General features: G+C 35.1%; 1 protein-coding gene across 3 annotated transcripts in view; it reads right to left on the reverse strand.

The window, feature by feature from the left end:
* The window catches only part of CDK19 (cyclin dependent kinase 19), a 132,062-nt gene that overhangs the window by 66,761 nt on the left and 40,874 nt on the right, over positions 1–24,427 (reverse strand). For 2 of the 3 annotated variants that reach the window (XM_090279756.1, XM_090279757.1), the window contains one exon: positions 11,985–12,060. In XM_090279756.1, coding sequence (XP_090135882.1) covers positions 11,985–12,060 — 76 coding nt within the window. Of the gene's footprint in view, positions 1–11,984; positions 12,061–20,336; positions 20,345–24,427 lie in introns of all 3 variants that reach the window. The other variant, XM_090279758.1, reaches the window with a different exon arrangement.

Below are 24,427 nucleotides of genomic sequence, written 5' to 3' on the forward strand. Positions count from 1 at the left end.
TTCTTACATATTTAAACATAAGTCACCTTCAAAGTACTCTCCATGTGATGCAATACACCTATGGAGATGTTTTCTTGACTGCTCAAAACAGTTTTTGAACTTGTCAATTTTGATGCCTTCTAGTGCTCCTGTCATTATTTGTTTCACCTCTTCCAGCAAAACATTTCCCTTTGAGGACCTGCAACTTAGATTACTCTATCTAGCAAAGCTATCATTTAGAACGGAAGGGCAGATAAAGTGCTTTCCAGACAAGATAAAGCTAAAGGAGTTTATCATCACCAAGCCCTTTTTATACAAAATGTTTAAGGAACTTATTTAAGAAAAAGAAGACCAAAACTATGAACATTAAAATGACAACAAATTTACAACTATCAACAACTAAAAATACTAAAACAAAAACAAACTAAACTAACAACCAGAACAGGAACAAAATCATACGTATGCGGATCATTTGGAGGGTTATCAGCTGGGAGGGGGAAGGGGTAGAATGGGGGAAATGGTGCAGAGATCAAGAAGCATAATTGGTAGGAACAAAATAAACAGAGGGATGTTAAGAATGGTATAGGAAAGGGTGAAGCCAAAGAACTTACATGTACAACACATGGACATGAACTAAGGGTGGTGGGGATTGCTGGAGGGAAGGGGGTTACTGGGTGGAGGCGGGCAAAGGGAGAAAAATTTGGGACTACTCTAATAGCATAATCAATAAAATACACCTAAATAAAAAAACCTCTATCCACTGGTCTGGCAAAGCAGTAAGGAAGTTTGCTGTATGTCTTGGGCCTTGTGTTGTACAGCATGCAGGACATGCCAAAGGCAAAGAGAAAACCTTAACATCAAAAGGAGAAAACAGACAACCTAGAAAGGCAAGACGCCACTGACAGCAGATATCACATCAGCAATAACCAAGGCCAGAGGAATCTTCAAAGTCCTGAAAAAACTAACTTCTAATTCTATATCCAGCTAAATTATATTTCAAAAGTGAGGGCCAAACAAGACATTTTTTGGTCAAAGATTGAAAAAACTGTGTTTAGTGCTGCTAAAAGAAACAGTAAAAATATACCTCAATAAGGAGTGTGTACAAAAAAGAATCATGTAAGTAAATCTAAATATGCCCTGATTAAAGAAATTAAATATATACGAAGTTGGGGGCTAGGGACTGAGGGGAGAGGTTAAGTGAAAATGAGGCAGAACTAAAGCAAGAGAAATAACAGGAGGGAGAGAGATAAGTTAAGAGTTCTAAAGTCCAGGACTTTTGTATGGAGGAAGCTAGATAAACTTGAGAATTTAAGTCAAATATGTATGTAAAAATGCAAGAATAATTACTAATTTAGAAAGAATATAAGTTATTTCTAAACCAGAAGTTTATGAAAAGGAAATAATGAAAATGTAATCAATACTACATAAGTCAGGAAAAATTGGGGCTATCAAAGTATGAGAGAAAATTTGAAAATAAAATAACAGAAATACCTCTAAACATACGAATAGGCACATTAATGTAAATATATTAAATGCTCCCAACTGAAAAAAAAAAAACAACAAAAAACCTTGAATAAGAAAGGATATTAAACTTAAAAGAAAATTAAAATTAATTTCACAAAAATCAACTTTAATTAGAAGGGTGCTACTATTTTTCTTGAATAAAGAGCTAGAATAGTAAGTAGAATGTTTTTTTTATAACATGCCAGTGGCTTTAACAATCCAACAGACAAGTGTTCTTAAAACCCTGATTCACCAGATTATATAGCAGCAAATGAAATTAGAATTCCCCAGTGTGTTCAGACTTGTTCTTTGGAAAATCAATGAACTTCTCTGCAATATTCTACTCCCATTTCTCAAGAGAAGCTCTAGACAAGGCAGTGATTCAAGGGATAAAGAGTGACTTTTAAGACATTAGACAAGACTTTTTTCATGGTCTCTGGCACAATCTTTGATGCTAATGTAAAAGCAATGATTCATAGCGACCTATGGAACTTCTTCCTTCACCAAAACAGCAAAAACAAATGTGTTACCAGGTACTCCATCAGTTTTAATGGCAAGTCACTTTCCACTTTTTATCTCTCAATGGTCTTTTCAATATCCAAAATAGGTTCACAAAACAAGAACCCTTGATGGCATCAGCATGCATTAAAGGACAAGAGAAAAACTAGTTTCACTAAGAAACATCAGAATTTCATTCAGTTACATGTAGAAATAAAATAATATAACTTCTAATTCCTTTAAAACCTTGATTTGGGACTACAAGGAAAAACTGTCAATAATTCTGGAAAGATAATGTCATCTGAAAAAGGCCTTCATTGTTCTACCCTCAGTCACAAAATGTCCAGAGTTCAGAGAGCTTCATCTAAACCTCTCCAATCATATTACTTTTGCTTACAAGATTTTGTAATATAAGGCTTTTGTGCTAGGGCAAATCCAAATAGGGAGAAGGTTCCAGTCTTTTCAAATTAAGCCACCTTCTTGTCAAAACAATTCACACGTCCAATATGTTCTCTGGCCAGCAGACGCAGAGGCTTCTTCAGCTTTGTCGGCTTCTGGATTCCATTAGCAAGAATCTTGCCAGATAAGAAAAAACATGACTTTCTACCCCTGTACACTCAAGCTTTCAGAGTAAGATCAAAGGGCACACATGATTTCTCCTACTTTCTTTTATATTTTTAATTTTATTTTAAAAATATTTTTCCATCTCTTCTCCGCCTTTGGGCTAAGATCAAGTTTAAAAATATTTTTCCATTTCAACTAAATTGCATAAATACAGATGGCGTGGTAAATTTCCCTTGTGTCTTATCAATTTGAAACTGTTTAATATATATCCACATGTAGCAACAATGAAAGCTGTACATAATTCAACCAGATATACTAATGATCCATGACACCCTATACTTGTTTAAAGTAAAAGAAGAAGAAAAAAACTGAACAATTTTGACTTTCAGGGGAAACATGTTTTCAAAGGCAATTTTCAAAGTAATAGAAAAAAAACATTTTTAAAAACCTTTTTAAAAAATGTTTTTAACCTTCAGTTCACAGACTCCAAAATCCTAAACTCCATTCATGGATATAGGTAAAGAGTTCCTGACCTTTTATCTTTAAATCATTATAAAATATGGATTTGAAATGAAAAATATTGTCAAGTATTGGACTTGACTATTGTGACAGAAATTATTTTTCAAAGATGGCAGATGGTCCCAACAATATCTTTTGTACACATGCTCTTCTGGAACATGCCACTCTCCCAGCAACAGGAGGTGAAATTTGTCTGGGTGTATATGACTCACTTGTAACCAACAGAATGCAGAAGTGACAATGCATAGCTTTGTCCAAAAGAACAATACAAAACTATGAAACTTTCTCCTTGTTCACTTTAACATTTAAGCTTGGTCTGACTGTGCTGAGGACCACGCTGTGCAGAAGCAAGGCCATATGAAAGCACTCCGATCAACAGTCCTGGTCTCTTTGAATTCTCCCAGCCCAGGCACCAAACATGGTGGTGAACAAGCCTTCAAATTATCAAATGATTATTCCAATTATTCCAGCCCCCAGCAATTGATCCCAACCTTCAAGTCCTCCTGACTGAAACCCCAGTCATCATAAAACTGAGAAAACCATCTTCATTTGTACCCTTTTGGAGTTCCCAAGTTACAGAATCCAGGCATAGTAAAAAAGGTGTTTTATGCCACTAAGTTTGGAACAGGTATTAAGCAACAATACTGGAAAACCTATCTGAGGAGGAAAAGTTAATCCCATTTCTAAAATTATATGTTTTTTGGCCTAAACAAAGTTAGTCTCCCTAGCTATTGTACAAAAGATTTGCAAAATTAAGTGAGATAAACTTATATATAGCCTTTCTCTGGTGTCTACAAAAGATGGGAGGAAAATTATCAGGAGATACTTTAGGAGATAATTGAGCATTATATTAGTAACACCAGCTGTTTTGTAATCAGGTCCTTCTCCCACAAAAAAGAAAGGACTTTGGTGTGAAATAAACCTACTAAAGGACCACCCCTATTCATAATCCTGGAAAGCCCTTGAAATCAAAGTTTGCGTTCTCTTAACTCAGGCCTGGAGAAAATGAGGTAAGGAGAATTGATTAAGTAATAACCGATAACAGGTAAGGCCTGAAATGTTATAGAGACCTAACTAGTTTTATTTTTCTTAAATCTTTTATCTTAACTGGGTAATTTAGAAAACTATTTTAGAGGAGAGGGGAAGGAGGGGGGAAAAAGGGGAAGGGGCTAGTCAAGGAACTAGTATAAATGACCCATGGACACGGACAACAGGGCAGGGATTGACTGTGGTGGGGTGCAGGGGAGAGCAACAGGGGAAAAATGGGACAACTGTAATAAAACAACAATTAAAAAAATCAAGCCCTGGCTGGCGTGGCTCACGTGGATTGAGCACTGGCCTGCGAGCCAAGGGGATACGGATTCGATTCCCAGTGAGGGCACATGCCTGGGTTGCCGGCCAGGTCTCCAGTTGGGGGTGTGTGGGAGGCAGCCGCCGCACATTGATGTTCGTCTCCCTCTCTCCCTCTCTTCCCCTCTTTAAAAATAAAATAAATATATATTTTTTAAGTCGGAAAAAAAAGAAAAAATATTTCAGAGTAGTAGCTTAAGTTCATTTTTATCTGTGTTTAAAAAACTGAATACTTTTGTTTATCGCAAACAAACCATAATTAAGTGAGAAAGAAAGAGTACTAACCAATGAGGACTAAGCTCTTCAGACCACTGAGTCAGACAAAGACTTAGGAGCAAAAAAAAGCCCACTGATTGTGGTCCTTTTATAGAGCAAATAATATTTACTTCTAGGTTCTGAAGAGTAACATGGAATATATGCAGGTGTTAATACCAATTATACTTTGTATTTGCATAATTCAAGAAAGTCTAGAAGGTACTCTCATATAAATTAAATCAGATGCCATCCCACCCCCCCACCCCCCAAACATCAAGCTAGAAAGAAAAACCGTTATTAAGTAGGGACATCTGAACAATATTAATACTTGTATTATAGGATAGCACTGTAATACTGAGAGCTTTATAATAAGTAGGAAAGGCAGAGAACTATATTAAATAGAATTGTTATTTACAGTTTCTCCTAAGGGATATCAAAACATACTATAAAAGACAACTAAGGTACAAAAGATTCTTGGTTGAGCTGTAATAAATACTAAATTGTTCTACAATTAGTAAGTGATCCTAGACCCTTGCCACCACCTCCTTTCCTCTAACCACTTTTCCCCCTCACTGTAGTGTTTCCCCCACACTACTCATCCTTTAAAACCCATCTTAACTATTTTCTTATCTACAAAACTTTGACAGCACTATGTCCAAAGTGGCCTCACTCTATGTACTGTACAATTCTTTCAGAATGTACTCATTCATAATCTTGTAGTAGTGATTATATTCAAAAACTGTCTTTATCTCCCTGACCAGTATATCAGCTCTGTGAGGGAAAGGACCATATCATATGTTGCTGCTGTACAATCATCATCACCCAGACCAGTACTATCTCTACCCTCTCCCTCTTCTTAAATTTCTCAAAGGCATCGCAAACTCAACATGTCAAAAACAAAGACCTCTCCTTCAAATTCCTGCACAGCTTTACTTCCTTGGTGAAATCCTCCTCATACATTCTCTTGTTATTCTGCCACATGCTTTTCTTAGTGCTTATCATATTGTGCAAATATTTTTGTGAATATTTGCTTACTATTTTCCCCAACAGACTTACAGTGCCTAGTACACAGAATAGTCAATATACTTACTAAACAAATAATAGTAGTAGCATCTAATATTTAATGAACCCCTATATACCAGACAGTATGTTAAAATTTTCCATACATTAGCTAATTTGATCTTCTAAATCTCATATCAGGTAAATAATAGTATTATTATCCTTGTTTTTGCAGACAAAGAGTGATTAGTAAGTTATCCAAAGCACAAAGCCATTAACTGTAAGAGCTGGAACAGGAACCTAAATCTGTCAGACACAAAAACTTGTCCTTTTTATCATTAGTTGAGTTTGCCTCCCTCAATCCACTGCCTATAAACTAAATAAATACTTGTTGATTATCTGAAATGTCTACTCATACTAAACAGATATTAAATTACTTTTGCACTAAGATAAAGAATAATTGTAAAAAAAATATTTAATTCAAGTTTCTCTTCATTTGGAAATATCAATCCTTTGAGTTACATAGCAGGGTCCTAGAGAGCGCAAGGTAGTTGTCCTGGGACTAAGTAGCTAGGGAAACAGGCCTACACTGATGTAAGGAAGGCTCTGTTCTAATATAACAGCAGCCTTGCTATACAGGTAACTATATCCCTATTTCCGACTTTGTTATGAGTCAACAGCTAAATCCAAGGCCCCTTGATGGAATTTATTACACTCAAATTAATTGTGGGTTAGGAAAGAATCTTCATGAATTCTCAAAGTGTTTTTCTGTGTTCAGCTTAACCTGCCTGACTTACCAGAAGACTTAACAATTGTGGCTGTTTTACTTCTGGAAAGTCTAATCAACCAAAGCCAACGTCTATCCAAAAATGGATGGATAGAGAGCTGATTCGAGTTTGCCAATAATCTATTAATATGAAGTTTGTAGAAAAGCTTCTTTAAAAAGTAGTTAGAGCCCTTGCTGGTGTGACTCAGTGGACTGAGCGCCAGCCTGCGAACCAAAGGGTCTCAGTTCAATTCCCAGTCAGGGCACATGCCTGGGTTGCGGGTGTGCGAGAGGCAACCAAACACTGATGTTTCTCTCCCTCTCTTTCTTCCTCCCTTCCCCTCTCTCTAAAAAGAAATTTTAAAAAATCTTTTTAAAATAAATAAATAAGTAAAATGCAGAGTTATCAGAAGATGTCTGAACAACGAAGTCATACTTACAGAACAAGTTCTAACTCAGCTTTCTTAACTATTTGATTTCATTAACCTAATTAAGGGTACAAATAAGCACATAATAAGCTCTCACACATACAGATAGTCTAGATGTAGGGGAGAAATCACTTTCAAAGGTAATTAACAAAGAAACACTACTAAGTAAACCAAATAGATTGGAATAATTTCCCCTAGATTAGTGCCAACTGCTATTTAACAATTCATTTTCATTTACAGTTAAATTTCTTCTGATTCTAAGACATCTTTGAGCCTTACTACTCAAAGTGACATCTTTAGACCAGTGGCATCAGTACTACCTGAGACCTTGTTATAAATTTGGGCACCATCCCCATATCTACTAAATAAAATCTGTATTTTAACAACAGCCCCAGGTCACCTGTAAGCCCATGAAGTTGGAGAATCTCTGGATTATAGTATGACTGGCTGTGATGATGTTGGAGACAGGTTAATATACAAAGAATACAGGCAAATCCATAAACAAAAAGTAGATTAATGGTTGCCAGGGACTGCGGGATTGGAGGAAAGGAAAATTACTACTAGGTACAGTGTTTCTGGAGTGATGAGTAGTGATGGAATTAGAGTAGTGATGATTGTACAACCGTGTGAATATACTTAAAATCAATGAATTGTACATTTCAAAAGGATGAATTTTATGGTATGTGAATTATATGTCCATTTTTAGAAAAGAAGAATATTAATAGTATTGGGCCCTTTGCAGCCTCTCACATGAAGATGTCTAACTGGTTATTTCAATACTAAATATATGGTTGGCTGGTTTTAATACTAATGGTTGGCTATTAAAATTAAGTATAGACAGTTACACTGAAAACCATTCTCTTTAATAAAACCACCTGATTTTCTCTTTCCTATCTGTAAAAACTACTCAACATTTAGTAGTTGTATTTTGTATATGCTATGAATGGTAAATCATCTATCTCTTTATAAAGAGAAAAGATAAGGAATAATGAATAGCCTGAGCCGAAAGGAATATATAATAATCTAGACTGTAATAATTCCTTATAAATTTACAGTATTATTATATTTCTAATTATAATACTAATACATTATCTTCTATATCTTTCCCAAAACAAAGCAATCAAATCTGTAAAATTTAGGTCACTATCTACATCCAGCCTCCCACTCTTGCTCATCTCTGCCCTTTTGCTCAGTAAATTGTGCCACCATCCACATTGTGGTCTACCATGTCTTCTCTCTTTCCCCATTACTAAACGTCTGCTTCCTCCAATCCCTCTGTTACACTCTAATACAAACCACTACCATCTTTCATTTTGACTTCAGCATTCATTTTTGCCCCTCTCCAATCCACTCAGAAGGCAAAAATGGTTTTAAAATTCAAACTTAAATTCTCTCTCTTAAAAACCTCCAATGGCTTCCTGATGTTCAGATAATCTTTAGTAATTTACAGTCATTCAGTATGGCCCCAGCCTAAAACTTTAGTATTTCTACCCACAACTCTCCCTTTCAACTCAAGCACGTTAGTCTTCTTTCATCTCTTTAATGCTCCAAGATTTTTAGTCTTTATTTTGTATTTTTTATACTTCTCATGTGTTATTGAGGTAAAATGCACAAATCTTAAGTGATCAACTTGAATCTTGACAAACATATACACCTAAGTAACCATCAACCAGATCAAGACATAGAACATTTCCATCACACAATAAAGCTCCTGTGCCCCTTTCCACTCAGTCCTTTCCCCAACTCCAGATATCCACTGTTCTGATCTCTGTCACAATACATATTTATGCTATTCTTGAATTTCATATAAAAGAGATCATACCCATATGTATTCTTTCAAGACTGGCTTCTTTTACTCAACACTTCTGAAATACATCTATGTTACTATGTGCATAAGCTTTCTTTTTAGCAGTTCAATAGTAACCTTTCCTACAGATATACCGTAACTGCTTATCCATTCTCCTTTTGGATTGTTTCCTGTTTAGGGCTATTATATATGAATATTCTTAACAAGTTTTCTGAGGTCATATGCATTAATTTTTCATGGATATATATAACTCAAAATTGAATTGCAGTGTCATACTATAGGTATATATATAAATTCACCAGAAGCTGTCAAATTTTTTACCAAATGGCTGTACCATTTTATGCTTCCATATCTTCACTAAACCCTCCATATCTCGCCAGCAATGATATGATCAATCTTAACTTTAGAAAGCCTAGTAGATGTACAGGACTTTTTAACCTAGTTTAACTTTTTATGAGAATAATATATTTATATTGTTAAAAAACAAAATAACATAGCAGGGATTATAATCAATCCTCTGATCCCTTCCCTATATAAAACAACTTTTTAATTTTTTCTGCCTTTGGTTCTTTGGTTTGATTCTTTCCTATCTCTAAGTGTTCTATCACTATTCTTGATTTACCAACTCCCTTCTCCTTCACCCAACTTTAAACATTATTGTTTTTCTGTTATTAGATGAAATTATAGCTCATTTACCTGCCCTGCTCTCCATCTCCATCTTCCTTCTCCATCTTCTTTATGTAGATCATTATTTTTGGTTCACTTGTTGTTTACTTTTAAAATTACAGTATTCTCTCACTTATCGCAGGTATTATATTCTAGACTCCCCTGCTATTGGTGAAAATCCGTGAAGTAGGAACCTTACATTTATTTTAGTATTTATATATATTTTAAGGCTTTATAAACCCTTCCCACACCCTTATAAACCGTTTCCAGTCCCTTATTAACCTTTCCCACTCCCTTATTAACCTTTTCCACACTTTCATAAACACTACTGATGTTCTTAAACATCTTCTACATTCTTAAACCTACGTAACTTTAACAACATACGTATACAGTACTGCAAAATCCCGCGATATAGCAAAAAATCTGTGATAAATAATTAAATATAATATATTTTTAAATCCCACGGTACAGTGAGGCCGTGATAAGTGAACCGTGATATAGAGAGGGACTACTGTATTTTTTTTCTTACTTTTTTATTGAATTTATTTCGGTGACATTGGTTAATAAAATTACATAGGTTTCAGGTGTACAATTCTATAATAGCTCATCTGTGTATTGTTGTGTGTTCACCACCCCAAGTCAAGTCTCCTTTCATCACCATTTATCCTCCCTATTACTCTCTTCTACCTCTCTCTATCCCACTTTCCTTCTGGTAATCACAATACTGTTTTCTGCATCTATAAGGTTCTCTCACCCAGTCCCGCAACCCCTTAAAATTATTCTTAACATCAATTTTTTGTCTCAACTCTGGACAGTACCTCTATTATTCATACATTAGTGAGTGACCCTAGTTACTGAAATAAATAAAACCCAAAATTTCAGTTGCTTAACGCAATAGAAATTTACATGTTACTGTTGCAATAACTAATTAACTTGGTAAGCTTGAAGGGAGTTAAAACAGTACAATCCCTCATAGTTGCCCATAAAACTTCTGGGTCTTTCCTGGCTGCATGGCTCGTTTGGTTGGAGCATCATGCAGGGGACATACCTAGGCTGCGGGTTCAATTCCTGGTTGGGGTGCATACTGGAGGCAACCCATCAATGTTTCTCTCTCACTCTCTTTCTCCCTTCCTCTCTAAAAATCAATGAAAACATGTCATTGAGTAAAGATGAAGAAAAAAAAAAAAAGAAAAGAAAAGGAAAAAACCTCTCGGACTTCCTACATGTTGTTTCCTCAGGCCAAATGCCCTTTCAACTTCTTTCTCCTTCACAAAGCCAGCTCCTATTGTCTTTCAGACTTATACTACCACAAAACACCCAAAGTACCCCTTCCAGGCTCCCAAGTACTCTGCTTAAACTGTCATGGCACTAATTACAGTGTTGCAATTGGTGCTTGCTCACCTGTCTCCTCCAAAACTATAAATTTCTTGAGGAAAAGGAAAAATTTTGCTCACTCTTATATCCTCAGTAGTTAGCACAATGTCTGGATTATAACAGATACTCAAATATCTCATAAAAAATCAACTTATTTGAATAATTATTCATATAGATATTATTTCTACCATTTATTCATTAAATCATACATGGTTATGGGAAGGAGAATCAGAATGAATCCAAAAATTTAAATAATAAAAACAAATATTGTAAAAAGCTTAATTTTTCTTCAAATAATAATTTGTCTAAGCACAAAGTTTAAAAATTTCTAGTACTATTGAGAAAACTTTATTTATTTTTCAATATAGCAGTAAGCAAGAATATACTGATTTTGCCAAGGCTAAATATATTATATACGCGAGAAAAGTATAATAATAATGATCACTATCAATGTAAGAAAAAAAACAAATTTATAAAGAGGAAAAAATCTATGCTGAGTCTTCAATGATGAAAGTAAACTTTTGTTTGTTTCTAAGAACACAAGATCACACAAGTTTGTTCAAGAGCAATTTCATACCTCATTTATTTAGTTCTAGTCTCCTAAAATCATACCAAGCTTTTAAAGAAAATAATTATTACAGAAGATAAGTTAAAATTCTATTGAGAAAAATGAAACTTTTTCTACCTTTAGTGCTTTTCACAAATATCTTAACACTATACTTTGATTTTTTCCATTTTACAGAAAGGATAAAAAACTTGAAAATTTAAGACATCTATTTCCACAAATCTATACCTTTATAAAGTTGGATACATATTTAAGTAAAAACCTGCACTCAGTGCAACATAAAAATGATCTTTCTCTCTATCTTAATACTATGATGGTCTTATTTTTCTAGCAACTAGTAAAATCTAGCACTAAAACATGTATTTCAGAAAAAATAGGTAATATGCACAATATCTAATCCTTTTCTATAAAGACATATATCAGTTCTAAACTTACAAAAAAAGACAATTAAATTATTAATTACATTGTATTGCAATTTAAATTAATTATCATTTAGCTCAGTATTCTTAAGATTTTAAGCCCTAAATACCATTAAGAGAATGTTCAAAGATGATTTTCAAGTAATCGATAAGTTTATGCAGCTTTTCTCACTTATATAAAATATCATTTAACAGCTTTGAAATAACCATGTACTGTACACAATAAAACTTTTATATTAACATCAATCGTCATCCAATATCAATAACAAAATAAATATTTATATCCACTTACTGCAATCTCTCTACAAGCCGACATAGATATTCCTGTGCCTTCAATTTGCTTCAATGCATATTCCTTTTCATCTTTTCTGCATATAAACAAAAAATATTATTTTTTCTACACATTATTTTCAGATTCAAAATTATAATTACAAAAATGATGAAAATGCACTAGTTTCTCAGTGATACGTAAACACTCTTGAATGCATGCATGGCTTATAATTTCTGATATTTCAACTACAGAAATGTGAAATACCAAGAAAAATTCATGTCACAATAAAAATACCAGACAGAGCTAAAACATAAAATTCAAAATTGAGACAAAACAAGGCACTAATTTCAAAAACTAAACAAGCTTAAATGTAAACTCATGCATACTGCGAGATAATTCTCCTATCTTAATTATCTGGAGTCTATGAAAGCATTGTTATAAACATTAACTACAAAAATAAATGCCAGATGTAAACTCCTATATTCATTTAAAGTAATTTCATAGTATTAGAACTATTTAGTAGGAGGGAGGAGCTATAGAAGAATGTACACCCTAGTTCTCACCTAGGATAGGGGACATTCAAAAGCCCACGAACTCAACCAAAAGCCTTGGAAAGACTTAGAAACTCCAGCCACCAACATCTCATTCCCAAGAATTCTAAGAAAAACTCAGTAGTTAGTTAATTTTCCAAATATTGGAGGTAGGATTAGGATTTCTGGGAAACCACAGGAGTTACCAGGATACTTAGCGAAGTGAAGACAGTAGTTCAATAATGGTGATACAGTCCATAACAATATTAACAGTATGAGATGAGTGGGTAGGGCCGCAGAGTAACCTCAGGGTGGTGACACCAGAAGCAGCCACACCAAGGCCCAGCTGAATGTCAGAAATGTGGCTCATATAGTGGGGGCTGTTCAGCTAAGCGGAGTACAATCCAGCCCCTCCAAATTTTCTCTTTTGATTATGTTAGAGCCTCAGCAAGGTATCACCACGTCGTGATGGTTTTGTCAAATGATAGTACTTAAGTGTTGCCACATCTGTCCTCCTTACCCGTTTCTCATTTTTCCCATTCTGTGTTTATGAGCAAATAAATCAGTTTAAGAGGTTACTCATAATATGCATTTTACAACATCATTTTAAATGCTTTTTGAAAATTTTTCCAAACATCTATGATCTGGACAAATAACTGAGTTATGGTTACTTTTCCCCACAATCAGCTTGAAAATTATATGCATTTTTCTTCTAGTACATGGCATTCAAGATAATTAAGCAGCATTTAAAAAGAAAAATACACCAGATATATCAACAGGATGGACTGTTATCAATTAATAAAATGATAATCATGAAGTTCATTAGAAACAGAAAAATTTTACCATATACTACTGAGAAAATACACAAAATATACAATATAAAAACATACATACATTTACATGTATGTTGCAGTAATATAACAGATCAAAGACAGTTTTGTTAAGATGTAGGAAGTTGTGTTAACTAGCTTTAGTACTAATATTATGTTGTCTATTAAATTTGAATTAAAGGAAAAAAGCGAAAATAATTTGACACTCTGATAGTTGTCACCTACTAAAAAATCTTTAGTATTTTCTTTCTTTCTTTCTTTTTTTTTTTTTTTTGAGCAGTAAAGTGAGGCCCATACTCACGAGTCTGTAGAGCCGGGCACACCCTCAGCCAGGAGAATGTGCGCCAAATCTTTAGTATTTTCAAAGTGATATCTTAGGCATGTTTTTCAAGAGCAAGGTCAAAAACATGGAAAGCTTAAGTGATTATTTTTTTCCTTTTTCTCTGTTCTGTCTCCTCCAAACATAAAACTGGACTTCTTCAGACTAATGAGAAGCCACTAAGAAAAACAAGCAGCAGGTGATTGAATGCAATTAAAGCCAACTGTCCTCCCCACCTTAAATATATATGTGGTGTAAGAGCACTTGTGCCTGAGAACTTAACACAGGGCTTACAATGTAAATTTTATAATTTAATAATTAAATTAAGTATCAGGCACATATTACAGAATTTTGTAATTTAACAATTTATTAAAATAAAATTATATAAGCTTTCTGACAAAATTTTAATATGAAATCATAATTTTTTAAAACAGAAATATTTCAATCCCCAGTTCCCCTAAATGAAGTGCTCCAGAAGCTCATGTAATTGCATAGTTTTATTTTTAATACTGTAAAGAGTATTACACAATCTGGATAGGTTATCATTGCTATGGAAACGATAAGATTTTTTTGCAATAAATCAAAAAGTACAAAATTAATACAACACATTAATGACTTTTGAATTTCACATCTAGGCTGCCAAAGGAATATGAAAGCTTCAGCAGAAGAGACTGAAGCATAGGCTACTTATTTTGAATTATATGGATAGGATCTAGAAACAAACCCAGTAACTATTTCACTTAATACATTTAAATACAATTTCCATCTGTTAAATTAAAAAAATACTCCAAGATCTGCCAACTTAAGAATCATTTGCAACTTTTACACTGAGAATCAAAGTACATATAGCATTGCCATTTCTCCTGTATATTAATTGTCAGATGGCAAGTGAGAGGTTCACCGACAGAATCCCAGGGGGCATATGAAACTCTTTCACCACAGTACTATGTCAATGCCAGTCTTTGGTCAGGTGGCACAAGGTCCGCAAATATTCCAATGACTAGCACGTGGTGCAGGGAAGCTTATACTTTCGACCCATTTGAGTGACCCACTCCAGAAGCTCCTCCAAATGGCAGTGACAATTCATATCCCACAACTTATATGTCTCAGGCCCATAAAATATTAAATATCATAGGTATAATTTGTTCTTTTACATGACAAGGCTGAAAAGCAGGTGAACCTTGCCTACACTGCTATGACAGTCTGGCTTTTAGAGGCAGTTTAGTTCTTTCTTAAAACTATTTTGTATCTAGATTACTTTTATTCCTAAATAAAAGTAGTTTATTGTTTACTATAATAAAGACAGACAAAGCCATTTCAAAGCCTTTAATAAAACTGCTCCCAAAATTTTAGTGCATATTAGATACTGTGGTTAAGAGTACCTACATATTGAAAATAACACTGGTGATCTGACAGTTATTTTTGACTTTTGGCATTTGAATCCAAAAATGACCCCAGTTTTCCTCAATCACATCAGCTTTGTAAGGTTCAGGATGCCCTCCCTTTGTCCCCAAAATCATACAAAATGTACATATGAAGAAAAATAAAGAAAAAAATTATCTGAATATACTGTTTATTTAGAGTTATTTTATTCCTATAAAGGCTATATATTGTTACTATAAGTCAAACTGTGTACAAGTAGTAAAGTTCTGCTACCAAACATACATAAAACTGAGACCCAGTTTTATGTGCAGAGGTGGGAATATAATGTTCTTTTTGTCAACAACTGGCTCATGTAGAATGTTTGGATCACCAGGTTTGAGGTCAGATCTTGGAGGCCAATTCAACTCCACCAAATGCTTCTCATGAGCTCTGCTGTCCCACATACACAGAAATCAGGGATACTTGGGGTATCCGCATTGCTGACCAAGAAGGAAGCAGACCATTTTAAGGTCAATGCAGATGATCCAACTGTGCTTGTGATATTGCAACAGAGCAACGACTCTCTTTATGTCTTCACATGCTTCATGAAAACAAACTGAATGGCCAATTGGGACTGCACCAAATCAATTGCCATTGTGGAGGAGGACACACTTCAAGCTCCGCTTTGAGCTCTCGATGAACAGTCACCATTCAGTTGCATTCTAGATTGGAATTCCCAATTCCTCCATTAAACCATGTATGTTATGGCAATACACAAAGCCACCGTCACTTCGCAAGTACTGCAGAAATGCACTTTCTCTTGATCGAAAGTAGGATACCTTCGCTCCTTTTTCAAGCAAGTTTTTCTCGTGCAGTCTTGATGCTAGAAGTTCTGGAGCATTTTTGGATAGTCCCAACTCTCGTGCCAAATCATTCAACTCATGCTGATCAAATCCCTTACGAACTGAGTTACCTTCAATTTCAAAATCTTCATCGTTGCTGTCACTTAGTTCTTCACCATACTTCTGTTTTTCAAAAGAGGGTAATTCAATGAAAACTGACACTAGGATTTCAGCTGAATGAGGCACTAGGTGTATAGCTGATGGTAGACTAGGATACTCTATTTTAATTGTTTTTTCTTGCTATATCCTGATGTTTTCACTATACAAAAGTAACAATCACTTGAATGATATCTGGGCTCTCACCAAACCATAGGTATACCAGACAGCAATTTATCATGTCTTCCTTTCATCCACATCCATAAACTCTTGACACACTTCTTGCACACCTTGCAAGGGGCCCAAGACTTATCTTGATCAATAAGTTTTACTTTAGAAAATGCAAAATCGGCTTGCCTGACAAATGTGCTGATGTTTATCCTTTGGGAATGGTGAAACTGCCACACATATAACAAAATGAATCAGGGTTTTTTAGGCACTTATGATGAGAAATAGCAGAGGCAGACATGATCTGAAGGAAAGGAAATAAGTACGTATGTAAATAAAAAAATAAATCCTGCTAACTCCTTGTATACAGATAAGAACTCGGACTACACTTCGGAATACAATTCACTACATAGAGTGGCACACAACTTCTCACCACACTGTCTCATGTGTAACTGAATAGTCTAGACAAGTATGAACCTGTCGCTGGCCTCCAAGGTCGTCCCCCATCCCTCCCCACTTGAGGGAGGTTTGCTCTCAGTCAATAGGAGAGCACTAGTGCTTCCCTCCATCCAGGCCAATCCAGCCTGGAGTGGTTGCATTAAGATAAGCTGTAGAGAAAAACCTGATGTGATAGAAGAAAACTAACTACAGTTTTGAAATCAGCATGCCTATTTAAGTCTAAAACAACTGAAAAATTGAACTCAACAGGAATTATGTTAAAAACTGTTCATCTGTGTAATCAAAGGAGTTAACTAAATAAACCCAAATATATAAATTTGTACTATAAACATGGACATATGCAATATAGAAGTTTTTTAAAAATATTTTTAGATTATTTATTTGTTTGTTTGTTAATTTTTAGAGAGAGGGGAAAGAAGAAAGAGAGGGAGAGACACATCACTGTGTGGTGGCCTCTCACTCGCGCCCCCAGCTGGGGACCTGACGTGCAACCTAGTCATGTGCCCTGACTGGGAATCAAACCAGCGACACTTGGTTCACAGGCCGATGCTCAATCCACTGAGCCACACCAGCCAGGGCTTAGAAGTTTTTTAATGACATTTCTCCTATATGTTAGTAATGTGTATCAAAACCACGCAGACTTCATTCTCAACAATCACAAAGAAAGCAATTGTTCGACAGGAACATTATATAACAACAAAATAGAAAATTAAATTTAGCAGAGACTGTGATCCTGATACTTTTCCTATCTGAGACACTATGTTCTGAAAAACTCTTGATGCAAGCAATTCTACAGAGAGTAGAAAAATAAAAAGCAGTTGTGTGAACTGTAGAAATCACTGCCTTAAAATAAAATTTCTACCACACTCAGTGGTAGCTTTTAAATGCAATTCAGAGATGAATTGCTCAAGCTAAAGAAACAAGTTCACTAGGAACATGTCTTGAATGAAATATTAGAAACTGGTTTAATGAAAAAGATAGTCTCATACTTTTCATATCATACAAACTTGGTGGCCAGCCTCCCGTCACTTTGAGCAAGGTGAAGCACCAGGCAACAGCCTGCATGCACAAGCGTAGTTAAGGTCTAGCTAAAACTCCATTTGTCATAATCATAACTAAACAGACCCAGCACTTTTTGGCTCCTATCATTGATACTATAAGGTGTCCAGATCAGCCCTGAGGCCATTTTTGGTCCCAAAGACCTATGACAGACAAAAATTTAGAAGCATTTTTTAAAGAAAGATGAGGGAATTCAAGCTCAAGTAAGGCTGAGGGGGAATTTTTAGTTTTCAAACAGAATGAAAATCCATTTTCATTTCTAAGGAAAACAGAAGAACTTACTAATTTATTTTATATCAACCAACAAACAACTAGTGAATAAATATTATATGACCCAACACTTTGCCAAACTCTAAGGATGAACAAAATTAGAAACAAAATTAGATGACCCTAGATAGCACAGAATTCAAAATCAAGGTGCAAACAGATTCTGGGTGAGTGGAAAATATAAACAAGTAACTGGTATAAATCCCTCTGCACCCAAGAGGTATGCATGACAGGCACAGAAAGAATGAAACTAATCTTTCATAGCTTTAAGAAAGGTAACTACATGAGTAATGCCTTTAAAAGAAGAGCTTCCCAGGCAGAGAAGGGATGAGGGGGGACACAAAATTCCAGGCAGAGGTATAGCCCAAGAAAAATAAAAGGCATATTCAGAAAACATCTAGTATTTAGTGTAGCTGGAAGCTGAGGGAAGGATGACAGAGGCAAGAGCTGAGATTAGAAAAGTAAAGGAAAAGGACCATGCGAGGTCTCCAAAGAAGTGTATGTATACTTCATGTGTAAACAGTGTGGAAAAAAGGTTTTTTAGAACAAAAATGGTACATTAACAGATCTTTACTCAAAAAGATAACTGTGGTGGCAGAGCAAACAGTTCTTAGGTTGCATCAAACGTCTGGATAAGGAAAGATTAGAATAGTGGCATAGGAGAACAAATATGGAATCAAAAGTCATTTGAGTCAGAACGGACAGATTTAATAATCATTAACAGAATGATGATGTGAATAAATGGAGACCAGAAATATAAGATTTTATTCTAAAGGCAATGAAAGTTACATGTAAAGATTACTCTTATCAGGAAGAACTGAGATTAGAAATGTAGAAAACAACTAGATTACTGTAAGTGTGAGAAGGTGAGAACCTAGATTAGTAGAATAGAAAGTTAGCTCCCCAAAAAGCGTAAGACAACCCTGTTACAACCTCCTCATTTTTAAAGATGAAAAAGCTTAGGCCAGCAGCTAGAAGCAGAGCTGAGACAAATCTTCTAATTCCAAGCTCAACATTCTCTAACAAAGCGGTAACAGACTGGAGAATAGAAGGAACACTTGTAACAGTCATTTTAAAGGAGAAATTGGCAGAACCAAATGAATAAATAACGAAGATTAAGAAGACCGAATCAGCATAAGTCTGAGGGTCACAGCTTGATTGATGGGGAGGATATCATTGAGAACAAAAGTTGGGTCAGATCTCAGAACGTTCTTCAACTCATAAAGGATTCCTTTAGATAGAAAGAAACTCTAACCAAAAATGAAAATATCTGTGTTCAAAATGAAGATGCCCTAAAGATGTTTACTGAGGGCCTATCACAGTAGTAGGCTCAACCTGAAAGGCCTTGAGCCTGCATGTGATATTAGAGGAAGTAGCACATATACAACTTTTTGGCACCCAGGAAAAAACTTGAGGCAAAGAGAAAAAGAGACAAAGGGAGAGGGAAGAAAAGAAAAGAACAATTTCTGAGCACTTCTCTCTCACATCCCTTAAGAAGACAAACAATTCTATTAATTCATCTTTTACATTTTCTTTTCAAAATCTTAAGAGTAAAATTCAAAACTGAAATCATCAGAATAACAGTATCCAAGATGTTACAGTATTACCAGTTTTTATAACTATGTGTTACCAATAAAGCATTCTTCAAATAATGTGATACCTGAGTCTTCACAACAATTTTTTTCTTCAAGAAGAATGCTGGCATAATTTAATGTTATATCCCTTCCCTTTAACATGTGATGCTTTGGCTTAGCTGATTAAGAGACTTACATATCACGCAGAAAAATAAGAAAAAAGTAGAATAAAAATTTGGAAAAACAAAAATAAAAAAAGGTCATTTTGTTTTATATTGGTATCATTATTCAATATCATGAATTTATTATTTGGGAACTTAACTTTACTATGTGACACCATGATACTGTAAAAGTTTTTATCATGAAATGTTCAAAAAATGAACAAACAGAAAAATGACAGTAACATTTCTTATATGACACAGCTTCAACAACTATCAACACATGGCGAGTCTTATTTCCACTGCCTCCCTGATGTTTTTATTTTGAGATAAAACCCAGACATTGTATCATTTCATTCACACACAGTTCAATGTCATAACATTTTTAATTATCTGGAATTTTTTGTTTAAAGAATAATAGACCTTTGAAATCATTCTGAAATACTGACAATCTTGTTACACAAGGTACTGTTGTTATTTTGTATTCCCCTTATCAATAAATGATGTTAAATAATACTAGAACTTTCTTTATGCCTTCATTTATCATCTATTTTATCTATTCATTCTCTAAACATCACCAAAACACAGTAATAGTCTCCCTTATTCAAGTTCAGAATTCCCTTGCAACACAGGAATCTGACAAGTTTACCTTATTGTCTTCAACCTTTAAAAAGACTACCTTTATTTAGTCACTTCATTTAAAAACCAATTTATCAACTAAAATATCTCTTGCTCTGAAAAGTCTTCACTTTATACTATTTCTGTCATTCAGAATTCCAAGTCAGATAAACATTTACTATTTTAAAGGCTCTAAAATGGCAAAATTTCAGAAACTCCTATTATATCAAATTCTTACTGCTCAGAAATGATTGTATTTATAACAAATATATCCACCGCAATGCTTTAAGACTGCAGGCATAAAACTATGGGACATTTACACAATGGACTACTACTCAGCCATAAAAAAGAAAAGTTTACCCTTTGCAACAGAATGGATGGATGAAGAGAGAAAGAGAGAGAGGGAGGGAGGGAGAAAGAAGGGTGGGAGAGAGAGGGGAGGGGGAAGAGGGAGAGAGGAGAGAGAGAGAGAGAGAGAGAGAGAGAGAGAGAGAGAATATGAAAAAAAGGACTGCTTTCCAGTTAACAGACTTTTGAAAAAACTTATCATGGTCAGGAAAAACCCCTAGTTCCAAATAATTTTTTTCAGAGTCTTTCTTTATGTTCCAGTTACCTACATGTTCTTTCTGATTTTTGACAAAATTTAAGGAATCCAGAAGTCTACATATGAAGTCAAGAAAAGGGGTTATTTCCATATTCATTTAGCTGTATTTTTATACCATGTTTGATAACATTCCATCATTTTATGTTGTCACCATCATTAAAAAAAAAAAGCATTTCCAAAGTGCAAATTTTAGAACATGGGTTTGAGTAGCCATTTTGAATTTATAAGATGAATAGTTGCAAAAATTCGATATAAGTAACACCCAATTAACTCAACATTGGAGGTAATGATATACTGACAGTGTTTTATACTTAATGTAGAACATTTCTTAAACAAGGCAGCTTTTAAAGGCAAAATAAGTAGAATAGTTTTTACTGCACAAAATAGGTTGTGTTAAAATACATAATTTTATCTTTATTTTTTAAATTTCTCATCCAAAGATATGCTTATTGATTTTTTGAGAAACACACAGAGAGAAACATCAATGTGACCAAGAAGCGAACCCACAACCTTTTGGTGTATGGGAGTATGCACCAACCAACTCAGCCTCCCAGCCAGGGCATGTCATTCTCTTGTCAAAACACACATGAATTTGTAACCTATAGTTTTAGACTTTATGAACAATTAAATTGCAATATGTAAATAAAAGACTAATTTTATAACAAACTGGTATAAGGAAAAGGACGGAACCACAGCTAAGAAATATAATAAAATGTCACACAGTATATTTTGGCCTTAAAAAAATTACTATGCATAAAAACCTTGGCTAGATTGTGGTTCAAGTAGAAACAGCTATAAAAGTTTACTTGTAGGACACATAGGAAATTTTGAATATAGACTAGCTATTACATGGCATTATTTTATCATGGTTAATTTTGTTTTTTATTTATATTGATTGTCTTACATATAAGATAATGGTATTGTGGTTATAAAGGAGAATACCCTTATTCTTAGGAGATACAAGTTCAAGTATTTTGAAAAGAAACCACATCCATCTAGACTGGTAGGAAGGGTGCAGGCGCAGAACAGGTTGATCCCACAACCACATGTGGTAGATAAAAATTCAAGAGGGATATCTCAGGAGTGAGGAGTTGCAGCCCCACACCAGGCCCCCCACCAACCCAGGGTTCAAGTGCCAGGAACTTTTGGCTACAAAAACCAGCGGGGATGAGTCAGAGGAAGAGACTGCAGGAATTCCAAGCAGTCCCTCTTAAAGAACACACATACAGACGTACTCAGATTCACTCTCTCAGAGCTCCAGCACCTAAGCAGCAGCTTTAAAGGCACCAGTGGCATACAGGGAGAAAGTGAAGTGTCTGGCATCAAGGCAGGAGCTGGGGGTCAGGTTTCTCTCAGACAGAAAGGTGGGCAGAGGCCACTGTTCCTTTCTGAGACCTCCCCCTACAAAGCCACAAGCCAGCAGGTGGGTGCCATATCTGAGATTCCACCAACCAGGCTAACACTGTTTGCCCCACCCTGGAGATCCTGAGGCTCCATCCCACCCAACTTACCAGCCAACACAAACTATTAACCATGACTTTTCAATATGAATGGCTGGTCTTGGCTCATGTTTCACAACCTTCTGAAGGGACTTATTTAAGAAAAAGAATATAAAAACAATGAACAATCAAACAACAATAAATACATATCTATCAACACTTAAACCTAAAAAAACAAACTAAGCAAACAAGAACAGAGACAGAATCATGGATACAGAGAGCATTTCGATGGTTGCCAGATGGGAGGTGGGGGTCGGGGAATGGGTGAAGAGGTAAGGGGATTAAGAAATACAAATAGGTAGTTACTGAATAGCCATGGGGATGTAAAGTATTGTATAGGAAATGGAGTAATCAAAGAACTTAGCTCTTAACCTGTGAAGTTTGTACCAACTCTAGGCAGCTAGTGTCAAAATTGAGTTAAACTATAGGATAGCCAGCTGGTGTCAGGAATTGGTCAGTATGGGGAAAAATCCACATATCTGGTATAAAAGAAAACAGTTGACTTTTGTATATGTTCTGGGAAGTGTGGATTTGTGAATAGAGAAACATGGTTTTTCCTTCCAGAAAATCTATTTCCTAATACTATAGTAATACTATACTAAGTAACCTTACTAGAACCCACACCATTTAAACCATTATAATCTACAATTTGTGAAATAAACTTGAAATAAAAAAAGTGAATTTCTTTAAAAGACTTTACTTGAAACTTTATTCAACATGGCATATAAATCATGAAGTAAAAAGTCATCTATTAGCCATTAAAAATTAATTTTCTTTTAAAAGTTTCCATATAGGTTGACCTGAATTAGTCTGCATAAAAATTCAGGTAAACCTAATGCTGTTAAATGACCCACTTCCTAGGAATGTCAACCTATAACCAAATTCTAGCCATCAGAGAGCTGAAAAACAAGACCTTAGGAAAATAAAGCTGGTGCCCACCCAAGAACAAAATACCAGTAATAATGAGCCAATAAACTCATAACTTACAAGGAAAAATAGTATTTTTCTTTTATCATTGAATCAGCTTTAAAACATAAAAATTAATACTATCCAGTATCACAACACATAATAAGAGTTATAATAATAGCTACGTTTATGTGGCACTTAATATGAAGCAGGCACCATTCTAAGAGCCTTAACTACATTAACTCTTTTAATCCTCAAAATATGCTGTGAAGCAGGTACTTTCACCATCCCTATTGTACAGATGAGGCCACTGAAAGCAGAGAGGTTAAGTAACTCACTCTAAATCAGCCAGCTAGTTAAGGAGAAGGTCCTGGATTCACCTGGATCTAAGAAGTCTGGCTCCAGAGATCGTGTGCTTTTTAATCACCACAGGCTCATTTCTTCATATACCTTTTCTGCAAAAAGGTAACAGCACAGGTCAAGGTTCAGATGCAAAAGAGCACAATGCATAGGAAGTTCAGTAAGGCTGGTTTAGAACAGAGGAAAGCAAGTTAAAGCTGGAGAAGGAGGCAGGACCAAGTCAAGCAGAAAAGGTAAGTAAGCCCCAGTAAGGAAACTGGACCTTATTTCAAGGAAGAAAGCATTTTAAACAAGCTGTGCTTTTGTGAATAGTTTGGAGGTGAAAAGGACACAGGAAGACAAGTTAAGAAGCCTCTGCAGTAACTTAAAAGATGACTAGAGTCTAAATTAGGATGGTGGCAGAGGGAGTAAGAAGTGGATGGATTTGAAAGATAATTAGGTAACAGATTCAACTAAGTATGTGGTTAAGAAAAAACAGAAAGAAAAGCAAGATTGATTCTGGGTGACAATGATGCCATCCACTGAGTTAAAAAAAAAAAAACAAAAAAACACTGGGGAAGTTTTAGAAAAATTGAAGCTGAGAGTACTGTAGTGTTGTCTAAATAGAGATAGCCAAAAGGCATTTCTGAGGCCCTGGCCAAGTAGCTCAATTGGTTAGAGCATCACGATACACAAAGGTTTCAGGTTCAATCCTCAGGACACATACAAGAATCAATCAATGACTGCATAAATAAGTGGAAACAACAAATCTAT

This window comes from Furipterus horrens, unplaced genomic scaffold, assembly GCF_987537825.1.
Source record: "Furipterus horrens unplaced genomic scaffold, mFurHor1.1.pri manual_scaffold_6, whole genome shotgun sequence".
Taxonomy (NCBI): Eukaryota; Metazoa; Chordata; class Mammalia; order Chiroptera; family Furipteridae; genus Furipterus; species Furipterus horrens.